This window comes from Aulonocara sp. 'chitande type north' Nkhata Bay, linkage group LG5 (assembly GCF_057382095.1).
Source record: "Aulonocara sp. 'chitande type north' Nkhata Bay isolate Kocher_YH1m ecotype deep benthic linkage group LG5, A_spYH_male_GT1.1, whole genome shotgun sequence".
Classification (NCBI taxonomy): domain Eukaryota; kingdom Metazoa; phylum Chordata; class Actinopteri; order Cichliformes; family Cichlidae; genus Aulonocara; species Aulonocara sp. 'chitande type north' Nkhata Bay.
The window spans coordinates 28,121,373-28,143,919 of record NC_141348.1 but is presented as its reverse complement, the minus strand read 5'-3'; the positions used below and the strand labels follow the sequence as shown (position 1 = coordinate 28,143,919).

The window sequence follows — 22,547 nt, the reverse complement described above, 5'->3', positions numbered from 1 at the left end:
TCATCCATGCTTCTGCTGTGGCTATATGTCACCTGTCATAGTGGGTCCTGCACTGCTCATAGGGGGCATGTGGGGATATGCTGGAGGAACCATCATGGACATACTTTGTCTGGAGTCCATGTACAGGTTTCCTGCTGAGAAAAATGGAAACTTTAATTAAAAGATCTTTTAAACCAGATGGAAAACACCTTTGCTGACAAATAACCTTTGTTTTATCTTCTTATCTGTTCAGGCCACTAAAATTAGTCATATAAAATAAGGAGAGAATGAACACTGAGTGGACACAGGCACCAAAATGTGCATGTTTGCCACTCAGGACCTATTATTTTGAAAATCCTCAGTAGCCACTTTCAAAATGTTCCAGTTTGGCCACCATTTCCGTTTTAGGAAACAGTCATTTTACCACAAAATTTAAATTGTGGGTAAATTTCAGGAACTTTGACAATAAATAATTAAAATTTACAACTTAAAACTTTATCAGAGCTTCTTTGTTTCAAGTAAAACTACATTTTAAACTACACAGCATTGTGCAGGTAGGTTGAGGAATTACTGTTTTACTCCTCTGATAGCACTATGAGGAACACAAATCAAGCTTACACACATGTTCAATAAAGAAGATCTGTATTCACTCATCTGCCTGATTTTCCTGAGTGTTTCCTACTCTATTCTTTAGGTCATTTCCTCCTTCCCAATACTCCAATCATTTTCTTTTCTGCGCTCTGAACCAATCAGTTGGTTCAAAATTCATTCAGTTTTTTTTATAGAGTTCCTAAAGACACTTTATATTGTAAGGTAAAGTCCATACAATAAAAGACCAAAAGCCCAAACAATTGAAGGACCCCCTTTGAGCAAGCACTTGACGATATTGGGAAGAAAGAACTCCCATTTAACAGGAGGAAACAGGGAAAGACAGCCATCTGCTGCCATCGACCAGTTAAATCTCAGTGTTCGTCTGTCATTCTTCCTTTCAGACTCTTTCATGATACCCGCCTCAGCCTGGTCATTCAAAGCCCCATCCAAGCCTCCCATCCCAGTTTCTATCCATGCTGGGACTCAGTTTTGCTCATCGGAGTCTAATCGCCAAATAGCTTATTAATCAAAATGTATATATCTCAATAAATCATCAATTCTTCCAGACAATCTCTCCTTATTCAACTAAGTCTAGACATTTAGGATTGATACAGTGACAATTTATTCCATGCATGAAGACTTCTTCACCCCTGGCTAACCTCGCTCATCCTGGCACAGTGTCTTTTTTTAACAGGCTAACACGGGGAAACATAACCATTTATCATTAGACCAGCAGCCACTTTAAAATCACCAATTAAACTGACAAGCGTGTCCTCTGACAGGTACAAACACAGAACCTTCTTACTGTGAGACATCTGATGCACCACTGTGCAGCCAAGCTGCTTGCTATTATTATTATTATTATTGCTATTATTATCATCGTTATTATTATAACTCATGCAACTAAATGTAACTACACTATAAAGTTCATAAGGTTGGGTAGTGTTCACACTCTCCTAGTTTAGTGCCAGTGTTGGTACTTTTATCCATTTGTGAATTATTTCCTCTCTAAGGTCAAGTTATATTTATTATTGGTGTAGAAACCAGTGCTTCATAGCTAACAAATCTATATTTGTCCTTAAAGACAGGCAAACTGTTTGTGAGATTGACTTGGAAGGAGGAAAAATCTTCCAGATAAACAATTGTTAATGTGCAACGGCAAAAAGACTTCCTCATGAAAGCTGATGTTTAAGCAATTAAGCATTCATATACTGTATAATGAAATACAAACTAAACTAATCAAGGAAAAGGGTCAAAATATAATTGGATGAATCTTTCATTACACAGATTACTGGATTTCCAATCAAAGGAAACATACAGATTACTCTTTTTGAGTCGATAGTCATTTCAGACCCACAAACATGCACATTTACACGACAACAATGATCTCTGATTAGGGCTGAAAGGTTAAGAATCAGCTGTTTAACCTGCGTTGAGGTGCTGGCTGGGTTTGTTGGTGTGCATGGAGCCATGGCAAACGGGAGGCTGCACTTCCCCCTGTGGCTGGATCACACCAGTGCGGGCAAAAAACTGGTTGATGGATGAGCAGAGGTCTGCGATTTGGGTGGGTTCCAGAGACCAGTTGTTCAACTCTGCTTGTCTCATGCTCTCTCTCAGTCCTTGGGAAGATAAAACATACATTTTAGCACACGAGAAGCAGGTGGTGCTGGACTTAACTGACTTAAAATAAAATTTTGTGACAATGAAATGTGTGAAACCGCTCCAGTTGACTTTCCACAGAATATAAATTTTAGTAAATGACAAACTAATTTACAAACAAGTAGCAAAAACTTTGCTGCAATATATATTCATTATGTCAGTAACCTTCAGTGGGTGATATTTAAAAACATCCTACCTTGCAATCCTAGACTGTAATTGGATAAACTGACCTGCTGAGCTTGGTGTTTTGGTAATTAAACTTGAAGGCAGTGTTATTTAATTGAAGAGCTCAGTTTAATTAAACTGGTAATCAACTCCACAGAGTCAACATTTGAGCACTCAATCAAAAGCTGGGGCATTACTGTACTGTCAGCTTCTAGCTTTAAATCTTCTGACTGCATACATGTTAGACAGGAGGTAAATCTGACAGCAAAAGGTTTTTATAAATTCTTCACTTATCAAATTTAATAACTGCAAATGGATTGAGATCTACTTGTAGTGACCAAACCGCACCTTGGTAAGGTGAAAGGTCGACATCAGCCCAGTTATAGCTGCTAGCAATACGACAGCTTTCTTTCAGTGCATCCAGATTTGGGTACCAGTCAGACAGTAAACCTGCAACACACACAGCATACTATGTGTAACATTACAAGGTAAGAGATCAAAGTCATGTGATTTTGGTTCCAATGCCAAGTTCACGCCAGGGACAAATACAGTTTCAGTCATAATTGTAGAAGCACTTGCTCTGGCAGAACGTGTCTGCCTCTCCTTCTGGTTCAAATGGAGTTTCCCCCTCACCGAGTAGGGCCAGTTGCAACCCATTTAATATGGACCCATGTGGTATGAGGACTGAAATCTCTGTCTGTACATGACACATTTTAGTGCTCATCTGTTGTAGTTTTATCCAGCTAAGAGGAATTTAAACCTCAAATGTGAGGTAACAGTTACAACTGTACATTTTGGGGACTGAGCCGTTTTCACACATGAACTCTGGACAGTATCGGAAGAACGAGATTTGAGCAGCTGTCTGAGTACACATAAGGAGAGTCTCATTGTTTGGTTTAGGACAGGGTGTGGCCTGGGTAAAGGCTACAGTGAGGGAGCACACATGATGACCCTCTTGCTCAGGATTTTCAGGATAACTACTCCCTCCGGGCTCACAGCGATATTGTAATAAAGAGATAGCAGGTTAAAGACTATTTAATGTCTGGGGTGTAGGTTAAGCTCACAGGGTTGAGCATGTGATCAGTTTGCTAAAAGGTTAATGCAGAAGCCCAGGTTTGCATCTGCCCCGTAGCCATTTTTTACCTTTCTCCCAGTTTTCCTGTTTTCTCTCCACTACGCTCCAAAAATACATACAAAAAAGATCATTTAATGTCTGATCAGACTGCATTGGACATTTGCAGTCTTAAAAGGAGCTCTGTTGGGTAATGTCGAAAAAAGGTTGAAGGGTGCATTGTGTGAAAACAGCTTTTGTCTGGCGATGGCAAGCCATTATTTCCTGACAACAACAATAATGTCTACACATAAAGGTCAGGTCATTTTAGTCACATTTATGGTTTTGCTGGCAGTCTTTTTCTGAAAAATGAATAAGAAGTCAATGCCAAATATAAAACCCCCTTTTTTGGGGTGTTAAACAGTTCAGTGCTGTGGTGTGGCCACTAGGAGGTGCCAGGTGACTGGACAGGCTGCAGAAATCAGCGGCTTCAGCACTGCTTTGTTCTCAACAGCACAGATAATAAATCAGGAGATGATTTTAGTCTTCAGCATCTAAAACAATTTCTCAGTGCTTTATTACACACACACAAAAAAAAAGAGAACCGATAAGAAATCCAATTCAGCTGTGAGCACGGTGTCTTTGCTTTACATGTGGTTTGCGTGATGGACAGGATGAAGAGTGAACAACACGAGGCGACGCTGGGTCCACAGACAAGTGACAGACAGAGGGCCTTACCTGTGTTGCAGGCCATTTGTTGCTGGGTAGGATGGGGCTGGTGGGAGAGGCTCTGGTGCTGCTGTCCATGTTGAGAAGGGTGCTGGCTGTGCTGTGTGTGTTGAGAGGGGTGTGGCGTGTGTTGCTGCGGGTGCTGGCTGTGGGACTGGTGCTGCGATGGATGCTGCCCGTGCTGGGAGTGCGCAGCATGCTGGGGATGCTGGGAGTGCTGTTGGTGCTGTGGGTGCTGACTGTGTTGGCTGTGCTGAGCGTGTTGGCTGTGTTGGTTGTGAGGGCCCCCGTGCTGCGAGAGGTGCTGCGCATGGGGCGAGCCGTGGCCAGGGTGGGCTTGGGCAGGATGGGACAGGGGAACCTGACCACTGTTGGTGGAGTGGCTGTTAGGGTGGCTGTTAGACTGGTTGTTTGAGAGGCTGTTCTGAGAGCTAATGGTGCCACTGGGGGAGTGCTGATAGGAGCAGGAGGTGTGGGTCTGCTGGGAGGAATCTGCCGGTATGCCCATCAGACCTGAAAAATAAAACATCAATAAAGTAAAGAATTATTAACACAATTAATTTTTAATTGTATTTACAATAAAACAAAGACAATCAGTGCAGGAACAAGGAAAATTATGAAAAATTATTCAACAACTAACTCAATATAATTTGACTTTTTACTTAGGTACTTGTTTCAGCTTCTCACTTTTGAGGATGTGTTGCTTTTATACGTTTCTCATCACCACGTTTAGATTTTGCACCATTTTCTATTACAGCAAAAAGCAATTTGTAGACATTACCCTGGCCCCTGGGAATCACTAAATCTAAAAATAATGGAAAATTAATTTATAATGAAACTATATTTAGCCGTAGCTCCAGCTGCTACTAATTTTCCAAACAAATGCACTCGCATGGTTGCAGGATCGAATGCATTTAAGGCACTTAAGCAGAAACACAAATAAGAGTCGGGAGCCAACACATGTTTAAACATCTACTTCAGGTCATCAGTCTTAGCATCTGACAGTAATGGGACAGGGGCCTCCTGTACTTAAGTAGTGAGACAGGCCAGCTGCCATTTTATCGTGTCAGGGAATGACTCAGCACCAGTTTTGATTCTAAGGTTCGCTGTCTCGAGTTGCCGTCGACACTCTTCTCCAGCTACGCCGTCTTTGACAGATTCATCGTGCTGCTGCGCAGACATGACTGGAGCATGAACATCTGCACACCCAACTGCAATCATCTGAGTGCCGGGGAGTGGTCGTAAGAGGCACTGTCCTTCACAGCTTTGGCACAGTAAACCTATTTCACTGGAGTGCTTTTAGAGCTGACTCCAGCCCTGCACCTCCACAATCGGCACGTAACACTCACTGCAGGGGTGACAAAGGTGCATCTCTTATCGGCACAGAAAGCCCATTGTCCAACGAGGGAAATACAGAAAGCAATTAACGCGGCACCAGAATAATAATGCGAGCTCATTGCCTATTATCAAAGCCAGTGAATTAGCTCACTGTCTACAGCGGCAGAGTGTGAAATCCTCTAGCTCGATTATTTACGCTTTTTAATTGCTAGAGCTTGTCTGACTAAGAGATTTCACTTTTATGCACATAAAAAAAGGTTACAACTTTCAACTAATGAAACATAGATGATAGATTAAAGGAGAGGAACTCTTTGAAAACATTAGCATGAAATGCATTTGATTTGTGAAAGTAGGTTATACACAGAAAGCTCAGTCGACTTTGCTCATAACTCGCTTGTCAAGTGCTCCATGTTTATCAGTCAATCAGATTACAAGCAAAACTGCTTTTTGTTCTGCAGGGACTCACAGCCCTTTGGAAAGCTGTGCTCTATCCAACACCGTGTATTATATGATACAAATTCCCCATCATTATGACAAATGAACCTCAAATCCAACAGATTTACTGAGGCCTTAAGCTGCCTGCAACCTCTTCCACTCATCTGATGAAACATACCCTACGTGAAAAACTTGACATGTGACAAGATGCAGACAGCATTTGTCTAACGTGAAGAAACGTGTGGAGAATTAAGCCTGCGTCGGTTAATGAAATAGACAGACTCTCAGACTCTGCTTTTGTATATTAAATGAGGTGGTTTTTACATTTTCTCTGGCAGAAGATCGTGAAAATACTCAGTATAGATTTCCACTATAGGCTCGTCAGCCTGTTTGAAAACCTGCTCAATTCTTTGTAAACCTCATTAGTGCCTAAAGACTCTCTATAGCCCCAGCTGTTAAGAACAAACCCGCATTAGGAAAATCGTTCTGAGAATCATCCTGTTCCTTGATGATTGAAGCTTAGGCCCTCTATTAGGTTTCCACTTGATGCTCCCGTGAGCCCACTTACCTTGTTGGCTGAAGGACTGCTCAAAAACAGACTTGTAAAGGCTGCGGAAGGAGGCACTGAGATCTTCAAATTCTGAGAACAAGAGCTGCTTGTCCCTGTCTGGCATGTTATACTGGGACTGGGGAGGCTGCTGGAGGCTCATAGACTGGGACACAGGCTCTGGGTGACTGGTCACCTGGACAAATGAAGAGAGTAACGACAGCAAAGAGTTACAAAAGTGACCAACACTTTGTTTGATGTTTCACTGGTTAAGGTATAAGCTACAGGGATTACTGTAGAGGAGCACCTGTACTTTTCAAAGATACCCACACCATGCTCACCTTATCAAGGAACCGCATCAAATATAAAGCAGTTCTCAAACACATGCATGGTTTAATTGTTCTGAGGAGTGACGGCTACAATGTCTATTTCCGCCTGAAAGGGTGTCAGTCATGTTACATATAAAGAACAATTACGCGAAGCACAACAATCTAGGTCAGTGCTTACCGCCTTGGCTCACACAACATTAAGAGAGCAACTCGAATGGACACAAAGCCAATACTCAGGTGGCTAAGCAAAATGTATTTAAAACAAAATCAATAGCAATACCTTGTACAAATAAGCAGCCATTTTATCCATGTATTTGTGTGGGCAGTCAATGTTATGCACTGCCCCTGGGTGTGAGACGGCAAGCAGCGTCCCCTCCAGCTAAGAATTTATCTATGAGATTCACCACAGCAAGTGCAGCAACACAAAACCATGGTTATTTCACAAAGTAGGACCTGACCTGTTACCACTGTGGGCTAGCACTACAAGAGAGTTCACGTCCAATTTTTGATCATAACATCTTCCTCTTCCAATATGTGGGCACGCTGCTGAAGCGCATGGCTCACAGACTGGCAAGGCTAAGAGTGAAGAGGTGATAATAAAGCCGGAGTGTTTACTGCGAGCTGCTGCTTTGGCTGTGTGTGAGAGTGAGAGAGAGACAGAGAAGAGAGAGCGAGCACATCCATCAGGCTGAGCCGATCGATGCCCAGCGCCTGGAGCACGGAGCGCTCTAGGATGCAGGAGGACCACACCAAAGAGGGGGCATCTCTGGTGGGAGGACATCAGAGGAAGCACTTCTCTTTGTCTGGGTTCCAGGAGTGTGCACATTTTTCTCTGTTTCCCTTAACCCCCTTCCTGATGTTGTACTCCAGCTCATGTCCACCCTGAACCTCGGTCTATTACCGTCTACGGCTGGCTCCTCTGAAGAAAGACTCCAGGGACTTTCTGAGCAGATAAAATATGGGATACAGTACACTTTCTAAGCCTGGCAGTGTTTCATTTTCATTCATTTAGCGACTGTGGCTCTCCTACGGCTTGGAAAAATATGAACACAATGACAATTTATCATTTGGCTGTAAGTGCTTAGTGCTCAAAAAACAACAATTACACCAAATTTATATAAATATCCTGTTACAAATATTCAGTAAGAGCCAGAAACAAACAAAAAAAAAATCCCACTGTTCTACACTATTGACTCTTTGCAGAACAGCAGGAACAACCTGCCCTGGCACCTTTATTGTTTTTTCTTTGTTCCCATGAACGATGCAGATTAATTGCTGCAAATAAACCTGAGGTCTTTATGGCACCGCTTAGGTCAACCTCAATAAGACGCGGCCCACGTCAAATCTGTATCAAGCCTGACTGGCTCAGGGAGAGGGTAGCAACCCATTCTTTTATTGCAGGTGTTTGGTGATCAGAAGAAAAATGCATTTCCTGAGACTGTACAGTGCAGGGAATAAAACTGCTGCTGTATTTTTCCAAAGCTCTTTTTTTTTTTTTAAATACACTGCTGCAGGTGAGGGTGTTTCCTCTTGTTTTATGGCTGTTTGAATCAACCAACCCAGGTCTCATTAACTTTTGATGTTTCATGTTTTTTGTTGGGGGTTTTTAGGAGGGGAGGTAGAGCTTGTCTATCTTTAGTGCCTTTCTAAATTAGTCAATGTGAAAGTTAAACTTTGCAATCAAGAGAACATTTAAGATTATGTTTAGAGTGCTGAATCCATAAAAATGACAATTCACTCAACAACATTCATCCTAGTTCTTACCGGTGTATAGCTGTGCACACTGCCCACGCTGTTGAGATTGACGGAGGCCAGACTCTGATCAGACAGGCTGTTGTTAAGGCTGCTTCTTGGACTATCACTCCCTTCCTGGTCTGTGTTGTACAACGCCACCTGAAACGCATACACATGTGCATTAGCCTTGATGTCTTAAAAAAAAAAAGAAAAAAGAAAAAAGAAAAAAAACCCAACCACACAAATAAATGCACTCGTACATCAGCATTCCTGGAAGAAAATTGGTGTTACAGGTAATGTTGGTGTGCAGTTTAATGATATTAGCAGTGGGAATGTGAAGCCAGGAGATGTGTGTGTGCTGCATGCAACAGCATGTCATAATTGCAGAATAGTTTTTCGCTTTACTGCGTGTGTGTGTGCGTGTGTGTGTGTGTGTGTGTGAGTGAGTGAGTGAGTGAGTGAGTGAGTGAGTGAGAGAGAAGAGAGAGAGAGAGAGAGAGAGATGGGGTGCTGCTCAACACCCTCCGCAGTCACTAAGGGGTTCCATCTGAATGTGTTAAGGGGTCTGGAGACAGCTGAGACATTCCCATCACTAAAGGTCATGCTACTGGCGATGTCAGCCACATCTGCTCACCAAGCGCAAATCCGTTTGGGACAGCTAACAAAGGATTTCAGTGCAGCCGAGACACTGACCTTTCAATGTAGGAGCGAAACTAGCCGAGGCACTTCAGGACGACAATCTTAATTATTGTCTAACAAGGTTTAGTCCTCCCGCCATTCCCCAAATAAAGTGTGCCGTCAGACAATTAAGACAGTAGTAAGAAGAATAATCCAGATAATGAATATAATGACACCCACAGAGACCATCCCATGTGCTGAGTTTTGTTTGGTGAGAAAAGAATGGCAGTAACGCGCTGGTGGTGTTGCAGTGGAAGAAGGCATGGCATTCTCAGATTTGTGTGTGCCTGTCCATGTGTGAGTGCAGCATGGTGGCTTCTGCTCATCACTGCTGCTCAACAGAGTGGGCTCTGTGCTGAGCACAATGAAACAGCAGTTGTAGTAGCCTTCAGGCAGGCAGATTGGCCCGGCTTGTCCAGCACCCTGCCTCTCAGTAGCAGCAGTAATGGACTGAAGCCTCTTGTCTTTCTGTTGAGCCACAGCGTGGCACCACAGCGGCCCCAAGGAGGTGAGGAAATTCAGGCAGCCCTGACCAGTCTTCTCTTCCCTGACTGATTGGCCGGCTGACTAATATGTTGGTGCGAATCCAGAGCACAGAGCAAGAGCTTCAGATCATATTAAGCCTTTAATATGGAGCTTGGCTTCTGCACTGATAGAATGAGATAGAAATAGTGCAATTTAAAAAAAAACAACAACTGAACAGCGCAAATGCTGAATCCAGAGAACACTGTTTGAGGAAGAGGGGTGATGCAGAGGAAGAGGACAACAAGGGGGTGGTAAAAGAAGCTCATTAGGCAACTCTAGCCTTCTTCCACTCAGTGTGGGCCTGGCTCCAGCGTTCATTAGCGCAAAAGGGAACTCAATGAGCAGCTAAGACTGAAGGCTTAAGCACGTCTACAAACTCAGCACTACAATGCTAATCAAAAACAGCGTGCCACAGATATATAAATGTTATGCGTAATGAAGTCATAAAACAAGCTTTTAGCCTTAAGTCTCTCACCACAATCTATTTTTACACCATTCAACCATAAAGTGTGATGATTTCAAAAACCTCAGTGCTCTGTGGTTTACCCAGAACCCCCATCCCCACCCAACACCAAGTCCTGAGTGAAGATGCCTACTCAAACACGCACCGTCGCAGGCTAACACCCAGTCGCGTCTCACCCACATACATAGAAGCATGTAACATATAATAGACATACATTGCTACAGCAACGGACGTGCACAAAGGTAGAACAACACACATAAACACACAGAGGCCGAGGCAAGCGTGTTCATACAGGCAGGAGCAGCTCCACAGTAAAAACTGTGTACAGCTAGCAGGCAAGCGAGTCAGAGTTCTATTCTTAGCAGTGAATTAAGTAAAAAGCCAGAGGTGTCTTTTACATGGGGGCCTAATCTGGTGCATGAGACATGGATTATGAAATCAAAGCCCAGGTGTCTCCAACAATGCCAGCCAATGTTCGGCACAATCCCCGCATGCATGATCGCACAGACACAAGGTGACAGCGGAAGAGACACAAAAAGGGTATGAGATGCATGAAGGAGATGAGAGGAGAAGAACAACTATTCATTAGCAAGCATATTTCCAACAATCTGTCCTTGCCCCCTCTCGATCATCCACACATTAGTGCCAAAGTTTTGTAACTTTAATGCCAGTGTTTAGGATAATCTCAGAACACAATCTTTGGTGGGGGGCAAAGAAAAGTCTGAGTCTGCGTGAGAAAGACACCAAAGTGAGAGGAGAGGGAGTACAATCGTGTGAGGAATGCTAGACAGAAGATTCTTGCTGGTTCAGTAGTCGTCCTGCCAGCTTCTCCCATTGGTCTATGCGAGAAGGCGGGAATATGAGGGAGAGAGACTAGAATAGAAAGAGAGAGAGAGGAGGAAAAAAAAACAGAGAGGGAATTCCTGTGGCTTGGCATGCAGCACCGAAAGAGGCGTGGCCTGTTGTGTGTTTACAGTGTAAGACAGTGAGAAACAAGCTCTCTCTGAGGACATCAGACCTCAGATCTGTTGCTATTCCACTTTGTCTTCTGCTCGCTTTACTGCCATAACACTTTTTGTCACAATCAAATGAACAAAAGAAGACAAAACTGGCTTGAAATTGCTCAGCTGATGGGGTTTTTTGGGTGTCATTTTTATGCATGTCGGTTATTACTCGTCTAAGTTATTTAGCTGGAGGTATTCAATGGCAGGGATCCAGACTTAACTGTCAGCTCTTAACATTAGGGCCTTATTATGCAGCGGCTGGTGGTGGAGATCGGTGGAAAGTGCTTGTCTGTAGTACTCAAACAGGAAAAGGGTCATCTGTCTCCACACTTTGGCCAATGAATCTGTCTGCTACAGAAACAGCCCCTAGGTAGTTGTCACCGACATGCTCCTCAAAACAAGCAGAAACGCTCTGTAACATAAATGTGCATGCATAAAAATTACAACACACGCAGAAATATGCTCAGACTCTTGCCTTTAACTTGAAACGCAAGAGCCTCTGTCATACAAGCACTAACTCATCTTTTCTGTGAACACCCCTGTTCACGTTAAACCATACTTTTTTGTAATGCTTGCAGGAAATAAGCGACTCTTGTAGGCTTTTTAAAAGTACTCCTGAGAGCTGCCCCCACTGGGCTCAGAGGATGAGAGCTTAAGGTTAAAAAGCCTATTTAAATTTCAGAGTGAGCAGCACACTCAGAGCTAACAGCTAGCAGTCCCTGTAGCTTTGCGCTATGATGTACAAGTGTTTCCATGTTTTCACGGATGCTTAAAAAAAAAAAAAAAGAAAAGAAAAAGAAAAGAAAAGAAAAGAAAAAGAAAAGCCACGGAGAGCAGACAGAGCCAGCAGCCGGGGTGGTCACCTGTAGAGTGGTCACTCGGTGAGAAAACAACTTTTCGGGCGTCAACCTGCACTACAGGTGTGAATACAGAAACCCCAAATAGCATGTGGAGTATTCTGTTTCCAAATGTGCACAAGACTGTGTGCAAGTCTATCAGGTTGCAAAGGCAAGCACCAGTGTGAACATCATATTTCCGCACTAAAGATAACAAGAGCCTGCTGCCTGTTGTTGTAGAGGAAAAAGGTACAGCAGGGCACATAGTTGTGTATTTTGGTGTGGGTTGTGATGAAGAGAAGCTTTAGGCACATGAGCATATGCTCGTGTGAAAGTGTGTGTGTGCGCGCCTGCATCTCCCCTTCACAAAAGTGCTCCTGTCTCTGTGGGGAATAGTGCTGTAGGTGGTTGGAGAAGTGGGTGGGGTCAGGGTGCAGCCGTGTAGCCAGGTGTGTGTTGGAGCTGGAGGCTGGATTGCTGGCTGTAGTACCTTGTTAGTCACAGTGTTGATTGCCAGCGTTGGAGAGGCACTTCCAGAGATCATACACTCCATCCCCAAAGACTCTGACTCTAGGCTGTACGGCGTGGAAGCCTGTGGGGGTTGGGGGCAGGGAGTGGAGGCAGAACAAAAAAGAAGTCAACGTAATCCAATTATTAAACACACGAGATCCCACTACTGCAGGAGCAACCTGTATTAAAGCTGGTAACAAATTTCATGCTGCTATCACATTCATATCCATCTGCAAGATCTGAAAACAAAAAAACAAACAGAGCTGCTTCTATGATACATCAGAGACACAACTTGATTTAGGACTTTAAAAAAACTAAAAAACTAAAAAGAAAATAGGTCTGAAACCCCAAACCCCACCGTCACCTCCCACCCAAACACATACCATATTGATGCACACGTGTAACCCCCTTGTCTTGCAGTATAGGTACACTGTTGTGAGAGATAACTCTACTGTGGCTGTCTCCCAAAACTGCTTACTGTAAGAGGAATGGCTACAAATTCATGCTAAACATAAATGAGATTTCACAAACTCTCAATTTCACTGTGTGAGACCCTTCAAGGAAGCCTTTGTAGACAGGCAGGGTCTGGGGGGGTGGGGGAGGAGGGGGGCAGTAAACGTGTCCTACAGAAAACAGAGTCCTCTTCGCTTTGTGCGTGCTTTTGTGTCACACTCAAAAAACAAAGGTACTAAAAACACTAAAAACAAGGCACGCTTTGTGTATCTAAGATCACACACCTGCAATACCACAGTTTGTTGAATGAATCTGATAGTATTTGGATGCCATGAGGCAACTACATAAACAGCATTTTAAGATTAATGGAGTCTATGTGTTTGTGTCTGGTAGAGACAACAGTGTGTGTGTGTGTGTGTGTGTGTGTGTGTGTGTGTGTGTGTGTGTGTGTGTGTGTGTGTATATGAGTCTCCCTCGCCAGCTTGGGGAATTTCTCTTCATCGTAGCCTCTGGTCAGCCACATTGTGGAGAAGGAAGAGACGAGAGCCCCCTGTGTTGGGATGCCCAAGGGCCAGGTCAATCTGAGCAGCTCAGTAAAAACCTGTACAGCCGTACGTTAACGGGCGGATGAAGCTCATGCATAATTAAAGACAAAAGCTCCCATTCAGAATAGCCGCTGCACACAGTTCTGCATTAATTGATGTTTGTTAAAAAAAGTGAGTGCAAAATGTAATGTATGTAATGGTTGCCTGAGGCATAGTTTATTAATAAGGAGCCCACTTCATGACAGGCTAGCGAAGCAGCATGAAGAGGTAGTTACATAAAGTCTGGATATGAACTCCTACTGAGTCTGAGTGAGTGTGTGTGTGTGTGTGTGTGTGTGTGTGTGTGTGTGTGTGTGTGTGTGTGTGTGTGTGTACGTCTGCAAGTGCTAGAGAAAGAGTGAAGGGAAAGTGGGAGAGAAAGAAGGGCAAAAGGAAAACAACACTGAGGCAGATGCAAGGTAAAGACACAAAAAAAATATACTGAACCACACAGATATTAACGCTTTAACAAGAATGAAGGAGGAGAAGGGTGTGTGTGTCTTTCTATCTATCTATCTATCTATCTAAATAAATGCATATTCTTGCAGAGAATGTTAAGTTTCTCCTATCAGACTCACCCGCTCTCCAGACCGCGGCCTCTTCTTTGGCCGTGTAGGCAAAGCATCCTCTTTTGGGTTGGTGTCGATGGCCCAGTAAGAGCCCTGCAGACAGAAGAAAAGCCTGTGAGATGATAAAACAGACTGCTTTCTCACATGATACCCCAGAAATTCCCCTGCATTCATTGCTGAATGGTTACAGAGCACGCAACTTTGATGGTTTGAGTATGGCTTGGGACTCTTGTCACACATCACCCCAGAATTTCATGTCATTCCCATCTTTACAACCCGCCTCTTAAATGTCAAATATCCATTAAAGTCAAGAAAAAAGTCAAATTAAAAATGGGAAAAAAGGAAAACAAACAAACGAAAGAAAAAACAAATCAGGATTAAGACATTTCCACTCTGATATCACAAACATTTTTGGCACTGAAATATACCTGCATATTCAGAACTCTTGGGCCTCATACGCTCTGTTAAAATCTGTCCTATCAGCCCGAGCCTTTATTTGAGTTGATAGCTATGTGTTAAGAGTTTGAGTGGTGTGTGGGTGGGCTTTGTTAGCAAGAAAGCCTTGGCTTTTCCTCCTCTGAGGCTGCTCCTCAATGAGAGGCTGGTGAGGGCAGCTGGTGGTGGTGAAATGCTAAGCCTTTCCTGAAGCTGTACTTCCTCAGCCTCAGGTAGTGAAGTCAGAGCGCTGCTGCCAAGGATGAAGGATCCTGCCTCAGCCCGGGAATGGAGGCAGCGCTAGCCCTGCCGTGTTGCTTTCTTCTAAGGTCTACAAAAGGCTAATCGAGGAGAGAACAGTTGGGGCTGGCTCTGGGGCTGCAGCTCGTAATTCCACAACCAGGCTGCATTATTTATCTTTGCATTCGCCCCATTTAATTTATTTTTCAATGGTGTGCCTCCTCGAAGCCAACAGCAACGCTGCTTGCAGTTGTTAAAAATGAGATTTTTACCCTAAGGCCCTGCGAGTTCTGAATTTGTTTTTAATATTTCATATGACCCCTGATAAAATCTCAATTGTCAAGAGAAAGTGAGATCAGGACCTTTAAAATTACTTCCTTAGCAGAGAGAATAATTGATATTTCTATAAGAAATTCTCTAAACAACAGGAGAGGCCATGGAACAACTGTATTTCAAGTATCTATACAATAATGCAGCATACACAATAGCCTGCTCTTGTTAAATTTAGCAAATCTGCCATTTTTGCATAAATCGCTGCTGCGACTGTTAAAATAAAAATCCAGGCTTGGTCTATATTCATCAGGGGTTAAAATTATAACTCTTCATATGAGTGTGAGGCTTTGGGGTCAATTAGTATTTTCCTGGGGGGGATTCACAGCACAATCAGCACAAGATACAGGCTGCTTTAAAAACAAAAAAAAAACAAAACCCTTGTTATATGCAAAGATGAGAGAGTCTCTAAACGTAACTGCTCTCTTTCTGAGAGCTGAAATGGGCAGGTACAGATGTTTCAAAATTAAGTGTCACACAAAGAAAGCCAAGCTCTGTGGTGTTTCTCTTAATTAGGGGGGGAACAACACTTTAAGTTAACCCTCATGGGAGGGGAGTTTTTGCATTTTCCAACACCCACCCCCAGAGACTTGGCAGCAAAAAAGAAAAAAGCATATAAAGAGTCATTAAATTATTCACAAATATACAGCAAGAAAGAAAGAAAGAAAGAAAGAAAGAAAGAAAGAAAGAAAGAAAGAAAGAAAGAAAGAAAGAAAGAAAGAAAGAAAGAAAGAAAGAAAGAAAGAAAGAAAGAAAGAAAGAAAGAAAGAAAGAAAGAAAGAAAAAATGTAGCAATGCCAAGTGAAGTGTATCCTTGGAGTCTGGGGCAACAACAGAGGAAAGCCACACTATTTCTGCAGCAATAAAACAAAGGCAGCTGTAAAGATTTTTTTCAAGATCCTGATAACACAGGTACACTGCCTGTTCTCTTCCCCTCAATGACGCAGCTTATTTTCATACATCACCATAAATTATGTCACCTGCTTCCCCTTTCATACAGGAAAGACAAACAAAGAAAGTACAGCGGCGATCCTTGCAACTCCAGGCCGAGACATAAGACCAATTAAAAGGAAGACTACTAACAGCAGCCTTCACAGGCTACATTTCTACCTCTGAGGTAGACACAGTGTGTGTGTATGTGCGCGCGCATGTGTGTGCACATGTACAACAACAACAACTGTCATCTCTTACACCATCTCAGAGACAGACACAGAGCGACATGACTCTCCTATCTCATCCAACCAGCAGTTCTCATATTCCTGCCACATTACAATATTGATGCAACATATCAAGAGCGGCTAGCGCCCCTTTGAAGTTGTCTTCGGGGGGAAGGGAGTGAGGAAAATTCCAAATTAAACATTAAGGATGCGAGCATGTTGGCCATGCATTTGGAATGGGATCCATACAGCAATAGATTATTTTGTATTTAGTGGAGCAGCTCCCAGGAGTGTCAATATCAGAGGATTACAGCAAAACATGAAATTAGCATTCAGTCCCCATCCTCTACACAGCTAGGCGTAGCTCTTCATGTGCGTGTGTGTGTGTGTGTGTGTGTGTGTAATTATTTGTGTGGTTCTTTAAGCATATGTACCGCACGCTCTGACATTTCCAGGATGATCTAGGTTATACCACATATGGCTACACCTATGCTCACCATCACATACATTTTGGCCTAAAGGCTCGCTATTCATGAACAACAAAGTTTATCAGCAATTGCTTCATATCAGGTTGATGTTGCGAGAGATAGATTGTGAAGAGAACGAAGCTGAAAGTGCGGGTGGTCCTTTTATGAATAAAATGTCAGATTAACCTGGAATAAATCTTGCAGAAAACAAAAGTGAAAGGCAGAGGCCTGATTTAGTTCTTGTTTTTTCTCTCAGTAGGTTCAGCTTCACTTGGAGTAAATACTTGATGGATGGCAGATTCTGGGAATGACCTAACTTGTACCCTGTTATGGCCCCATCTCTACCAGTCTGGCTTCTTCTCCTCACCCACATCTGTTGTCTGTGCCAGCACATAAAAAAAGAAGAAGTAGGAAAAAAAAGAAAAGAAAAAACTAGCCTCCCCTTATATTTGAAATGCAGTTATGTGGGGGTGGGAGGTTCATAATAGATTACGAGCATTCCATGCATTTCCAGACTGTCAAGAGTCCTGGCAGGAATTCAAAGGTAATATTTTTCTGCCAGAGATAGCACGATACACAACAGAAAAATGCTGTAATAGTGAGTTCTGCGAACTTAGGGTACTTGCTTAAAATTTTAAATATTGCATTTATTTGGCTTGCAATTACATGCAACCATAGGTGTCTGCAATTACCAGTTGATGTTTTTAAGTCTCACCTTTCCTGGGTCATCTTTGGAGCGAGGCACTTTGAGAAAACACTTGTTCAATGACAGATTGTGCCGTATTGAGTTCTGTGGGGGGAAGCAGAGAGAGAGAAAAAATGTGAGGTGAGTTAACATATCAAAAATAAAGAAATAAAAAATACAAATAGAAATCAGATCACATTAACAAGTCTGAAATATCTAAATGTGAGCAATATCACTTGTAGCGGCAAAAAGCAACTTGTTATGAACCATTTAGGTTTAGTCACCGCTCCTGCTGCTGTTTCAAAGCCATTAGATCTGGCTCACAACCATGTCTGGATTCATGTGCAGGAGATCAAATTTATGTACAATACCACCAGGACATACTATCTTTCATCACTGTCCAACAAACTGCATTATGGTTGCACAACATATCAAATTCCACCGGCGCCAAAAATAGGAGCCAGAAGGAATCCCACACTGGGATGGTTGCTGATAGCGGTGCCTGATATTAATTAATGCTTCAGCGGGCTCCTGTGGGGGCAGGAAATAAATTATGTAGATCATTCTGAAAGTTAACTCATTACAGTGTTACAAGCTACTCCACAGTGGTGAAGAGGGAGGTTCATCCAGCTGCCTGATAGGGGAGGCGAGGTGGGCTGAAGTAGCCACAAGGGCTAGAGAGCGATGCTCCAGGCCTGGGTTAACCACCAGCAGTAAGGCCCTCACATCCAGCTGGAGCCAAACCAGCTGAGGGCTTATAAGAGCCAATGGATGCACACGTTGCTCCACTCCACTTTATGGAGTGGTATTGACAGATGGTCACACTAAAAAGCTGTAGGATTCTCTGATGAGTTTAGTGGATGCAGGAGATAAGCTGAGAGGGGGCACAGGCAGAGAGAGAGTGAAAGACCCCTAAATGCAAAAGATAGGAGCTGCTTGTTCAACACCAAAGGCAATTATACCACAGGAGGGATGATAATGGCAGGCTGGTCGTAATGCTGCCAATCCTGCTCGTTAAATAATCCTGAAATGCCCGTACAATTCAGGAGAAGATTAATGCTTTTTTTTTTTTTGTTTCCTCCAAAATAAAATATACATGGGAAACTGTCAGTGGAGTGAAAATAATTCTGCCCTTGTGTCATCCACAGGCGATGTCCGGACCTGGCCCTTAGGCCAAGAAAAGCTCCTTTACGACTCTGAGCCATGGTCACACTGTAAACTCTGAGCTGAGCTCTGCTCCCTTTGCACCACTGGCTGGTCCAATATGCCAAGGACCCTGTGGTTAAACATCCCCTAGTCATAGTCAAGGCTCAACACTTTTCTGACCCTACACTGGAGGAATAAATTTCCCACTTAAGTCGGGACAGCAGAGTCAAAGCCCTTACTGTGCCACAGGCTAAATGAGAACTTTCCAGATTACATCTTGACACTTAAAGTTATGACTTCTTTCTTTTCTTTCTTTTTTTTTTTTAAGTGCTTGTGCTGTAGCACTACACACTGCACTTCAAATTTATGAGGACATACAAATCTTCTGTATTTACAATAAATCTCATTGGACAAATGTGCAGGGTACTCTCTTAACACAACAGTATTATGATCCTCTTCTCTGCTCCACCTCTGGTCATACAGCGTATTCCAAGCAGTCCTGGATTCACTAAAATATGGCCAAAAGACTGCTTCGTGTACCCATACTGCTTTTTCTAAAAACGGGGAAGAAAAAGTCTCACTGACAGTATTTGACTGTAACAAACGGAGCATGAGGATGGTCAGGAGAAAATACGATTGCACTGAAGCTATTCTGACACATATTGTCTTTCGGTTCAATACAGCTGAGACAAATTCAAGATGGTGTTCATCTTTGCGAAGAGAAGAGCAATCCTATAGGACAGTGTGTGAAATATGAGTGAGGGTGGAGTATCACCCAAATACCTGAAGGAAAACTGAAACTCTCGAGACAAAAAGCAACAGTACAGAACACAATGGTAATAAGAGACACACATCATTCACAGGAAGGCTGTCCCACACTTGCACGCAACACTGTTGACTGAAAAATTCGAAACAAGAGACTATCAAGTGTAAAAACTGTGTTCTCCCTCCCAAAACAGGCACACAAAAAATAACCATCTAAATCATGAACCTCAGAACCCAAAAACACTCACTGCAGAAACATATAAAACAGAAATCATGAACTGTATACAATGGAATCAGAATATTTGACAAATTTATGGTTTATTAAAATCACTCCATGCCAAAAACTTAAATTTACAACATTTTTACTACAGGAAACAAAAGACAATCATTCTGTTCTGCTCTCACACACCAGAATAAATTAATGAAAACCTCTCAAACCGCAGCATCTTGTGGTCACGCCATTATCAGGTTTTCAAAACTACTTGCAGAAGCATTCAGGGTTTCACTGTGATCAGACCCATTATGTGGTCTGAGTGAAATCCAGTTGCATGCTACACAAACGTGCACTGATATGATGCTTGAAAAACTAATCTTAAGAATCAGATCTAAAAAGTCACATAGACTTGACCAACTTGCCACGTACGCTGAGCAGTAGTGAGAGCAGCCTGACGGCCAGCAGAGGTTTTACTGAATGACTGTTTTTCCTCTCAGGTGCTCATCGCAGCCCAGCTTGTCTGCACAGCCTCTAAGCAACAGCACCGTTATAAAAGGCCTTGCCCTTTTGGTTGCAATTTGTCGCTTGCCTTTTCATATTTTGACTTTGGCCAGGATGAATAAAACAATGCGCATGCATAGTGGATGGTGACAAACACATAAGAAGTTCCCCACTTAGCCAGCCCATGCCACTTTAAAACCCAGAGACATGTCCAACAGGGGAGAGTGTGAGCCGGGACGTGTGTGATGCAAGCTCTACAACGCCATACACCCTTAAGTACCTAAAACCATTTTTCCTTCACAGCTTCTGTTTTTGCGTGTGTCACTTTGATGCCAAGGAGCCAGAAGCAGTCTGACTCGCACAGAAAGTTGGCTTTATCCATTAAGGACCTTCTACTGGGCCTAAATCATTGATACAGTCAAGTGTTCAAAGCCTGCTGTTACATCAGAAGTTTAATTTTTAATGAACTGCTTTAGACACATTTGTCTAAAGCAGAAACCACCAGGCTGCGGGTCATACGCAGGTGAGGGGGTATCGGAACAAAAGGGGGGATGTTATAATATTACAACAGCACAAGAAGAAAAAGCTAAACAAAAAACACAGAAAAGACAAAAGTCACTGTATTTGATAGATCATAGCTTCTTTGCTAATGGGAAGAGAGAGTGGGGAGGAAGACAACAACAGGCTGATGAAAAATTACTGCCAATTACCACTAACTATATAAACAGTATGTCACTGTTTGAGCTGCAGGTCTTTACTTTTAGACAGTGGGCTATAAGTTGGTATGAAGACATAAGTGGCTCAACAGCAGAGGGAAATAAAGTAGGTGGAAGAGGTCAGAGGGTGTTAACAGTTGTACACAAAGTGAGTCAGACAGAGCTCACTGCAGGGGTCCTGCCCAAGTGCTGCCCAGCATCTACCTGCAGCCCCCACAGAGCACTTCATATCCAACCTCAGTACAAACCTGTGTCTGTGTGTGTGTCCATGCATGTGGGATGCCTCCTACACACCTAAGAAAGAAAGAAAAAAACAAAACAAAAACCCAACACACACACAGGAACGTGTCTCCTAACAAATGGCGGTGATTTAACACACCAGGACAGCAGTGGAGGCGTAAGCAGCGCCGCCCTCGCTGTCCCCCCTGCTGAGGAGCGCTGCAGCTCAGCAGAAAGGACCGCCAGGGGAAAGTAGGTCAGGCTGACCTCTGCGCTCGGCATGTCAAACGTTCAAAGTGAGCTAAAGGGACAGACCATGTCAGAGCCCTGCTCCTCACAGCTGGGGAGGAGGAGCCACCCCGCGCACATGGTCAGGGACCCAAGGGAGTGGACTCGGCATGCTGGGACAGACATGCGTATGCACACATACCAGTTATGACACAGGGACGAACACAGAGGGAGAGGAAGAGTCACACTGTGCTCTAGCATCAATAAATCAATGCCACTGTATGGGCCTTACTAGTTTCAAACCATCTTTCTATAACTTGAGCTTTTAGACAAAAAACAAAAGTGGAGGGGGGAGGGAAAAAAAGGGAAAAATGAATTGTATGTGGGCTCTAACCAACACTCTGCCCATTCTTCTGTTTCCCACAACTAACAACAAAGACATATTAGCCCATTTCTAAGTTTATCCGAAGCATTCCAGAGACCAAGTGAGAGCTGAGATGACCTGGAGGTGCTCTTAAAGTGTTTCGATTAAACTCCATCGGAGAGAAACTTAAATGCTGCTGGATTTGCTGCCTTTGTGATCAAAGTGTTCTCTGTAGCATTGCAGTTTGTGGGAAAATAAGCGGGGGTAAACGTTGTCAGGAGCCAGTGGTTAAACATTACAGTGACCTTCATCACAGTGGCTGCTCATAAAGGCAAACATTCCCAATAAAAAATAAAAAAATCATTCCAGAGTTCAATTTACATTTTTACAAAAGAGCAGGTCTTCAGAGAAAACGTAAAAGCAGGCAGTTTCAAGCTGAATGTAAGGAGAGGTTAGTTCAGGTGACACTGCCTACGCATTCCCAGCATCCTTCCAGTTTTAAGTTTATCCCATTTTGTATGAAATCAACATGTCTTTTCACATTAACAATGAAAAAGAAGACAGAATGTACCACAGGGCTTTTAGAGTAGGAAAAAAAATAGCCATGTAAAAATACTATTCAGGCCTATTGCCACATTTAATATCTTGTATGAAGCATCTGTACAGAAGAGGGAGAGGAGAACGACAAATCAGACAAACTAAAGCAAACACCCTTGCAAATACTATCGCTAAAAAGATGGGACCTCAACCTCTGACTGACCTGTTACCAAGTCTGAATGACAAACCAATACAAAAGACTTGAGCTATTGCTGAGATGGATGCTTCAGATCTGTTCAGAAATAGAGAAATACGATCTCGTGGGTGAATGAATTGTAAGAGGGAGGGAAATAGCTGGTTATTG

The 22,547-nt window shown here is 43.1% G+C and overlaps 1 protein-coding gene across 2 annotated transcripts in view; it reads right to left on the bottom strand.

The window, feature by feature from the left end:
- foxj3 (forkhead box J3) overlaps positions 1–22,547 on the bottom strand; it is a 100,517-nt gene that overhangs the window by 6,123 nt on the left and 71,847 nt on the right. The window contains exons 3-11 of one of the 2 annotated variants that reach the window (XM_086292709.1): positions 17,524–17,598; positions 14,189–14,272; positions 12,554–12,655; positions 8,588–8,716; positions 6,516–6,690; positions 4,184–4,687; positions 2,743–2,844; positions 1,998–2,189; positions 33–134 (exon numbers count right to left, since the gene is read on the bottom strand). In XM_086292709.1, the coding sequence (XP_086148835.1) occupies positions 33–134; positions 1,998–2,189; positions 2,743–2,844; positions 4,184–4,687; positions 6,516–6,690; positions 8,588–8,716; positions 12,554–12,655; positions 14,189–14,272; positions 17,524–17,598 (1,465 nt within the window). The remainder of the gene's footprint in view (positions 1–32; positions 135–1,997; positions 2,190–2,742; positions 2,845–4,183; positions 4,688–6,515; positions 6,691–8,587; positions 8,717–12,553; positions 12,656–14,188; positions 14,273–17,523; positions 17,599–22,547) is intronic. The other variant, XM_086292710.1, reaches the window with a different exon arrangement.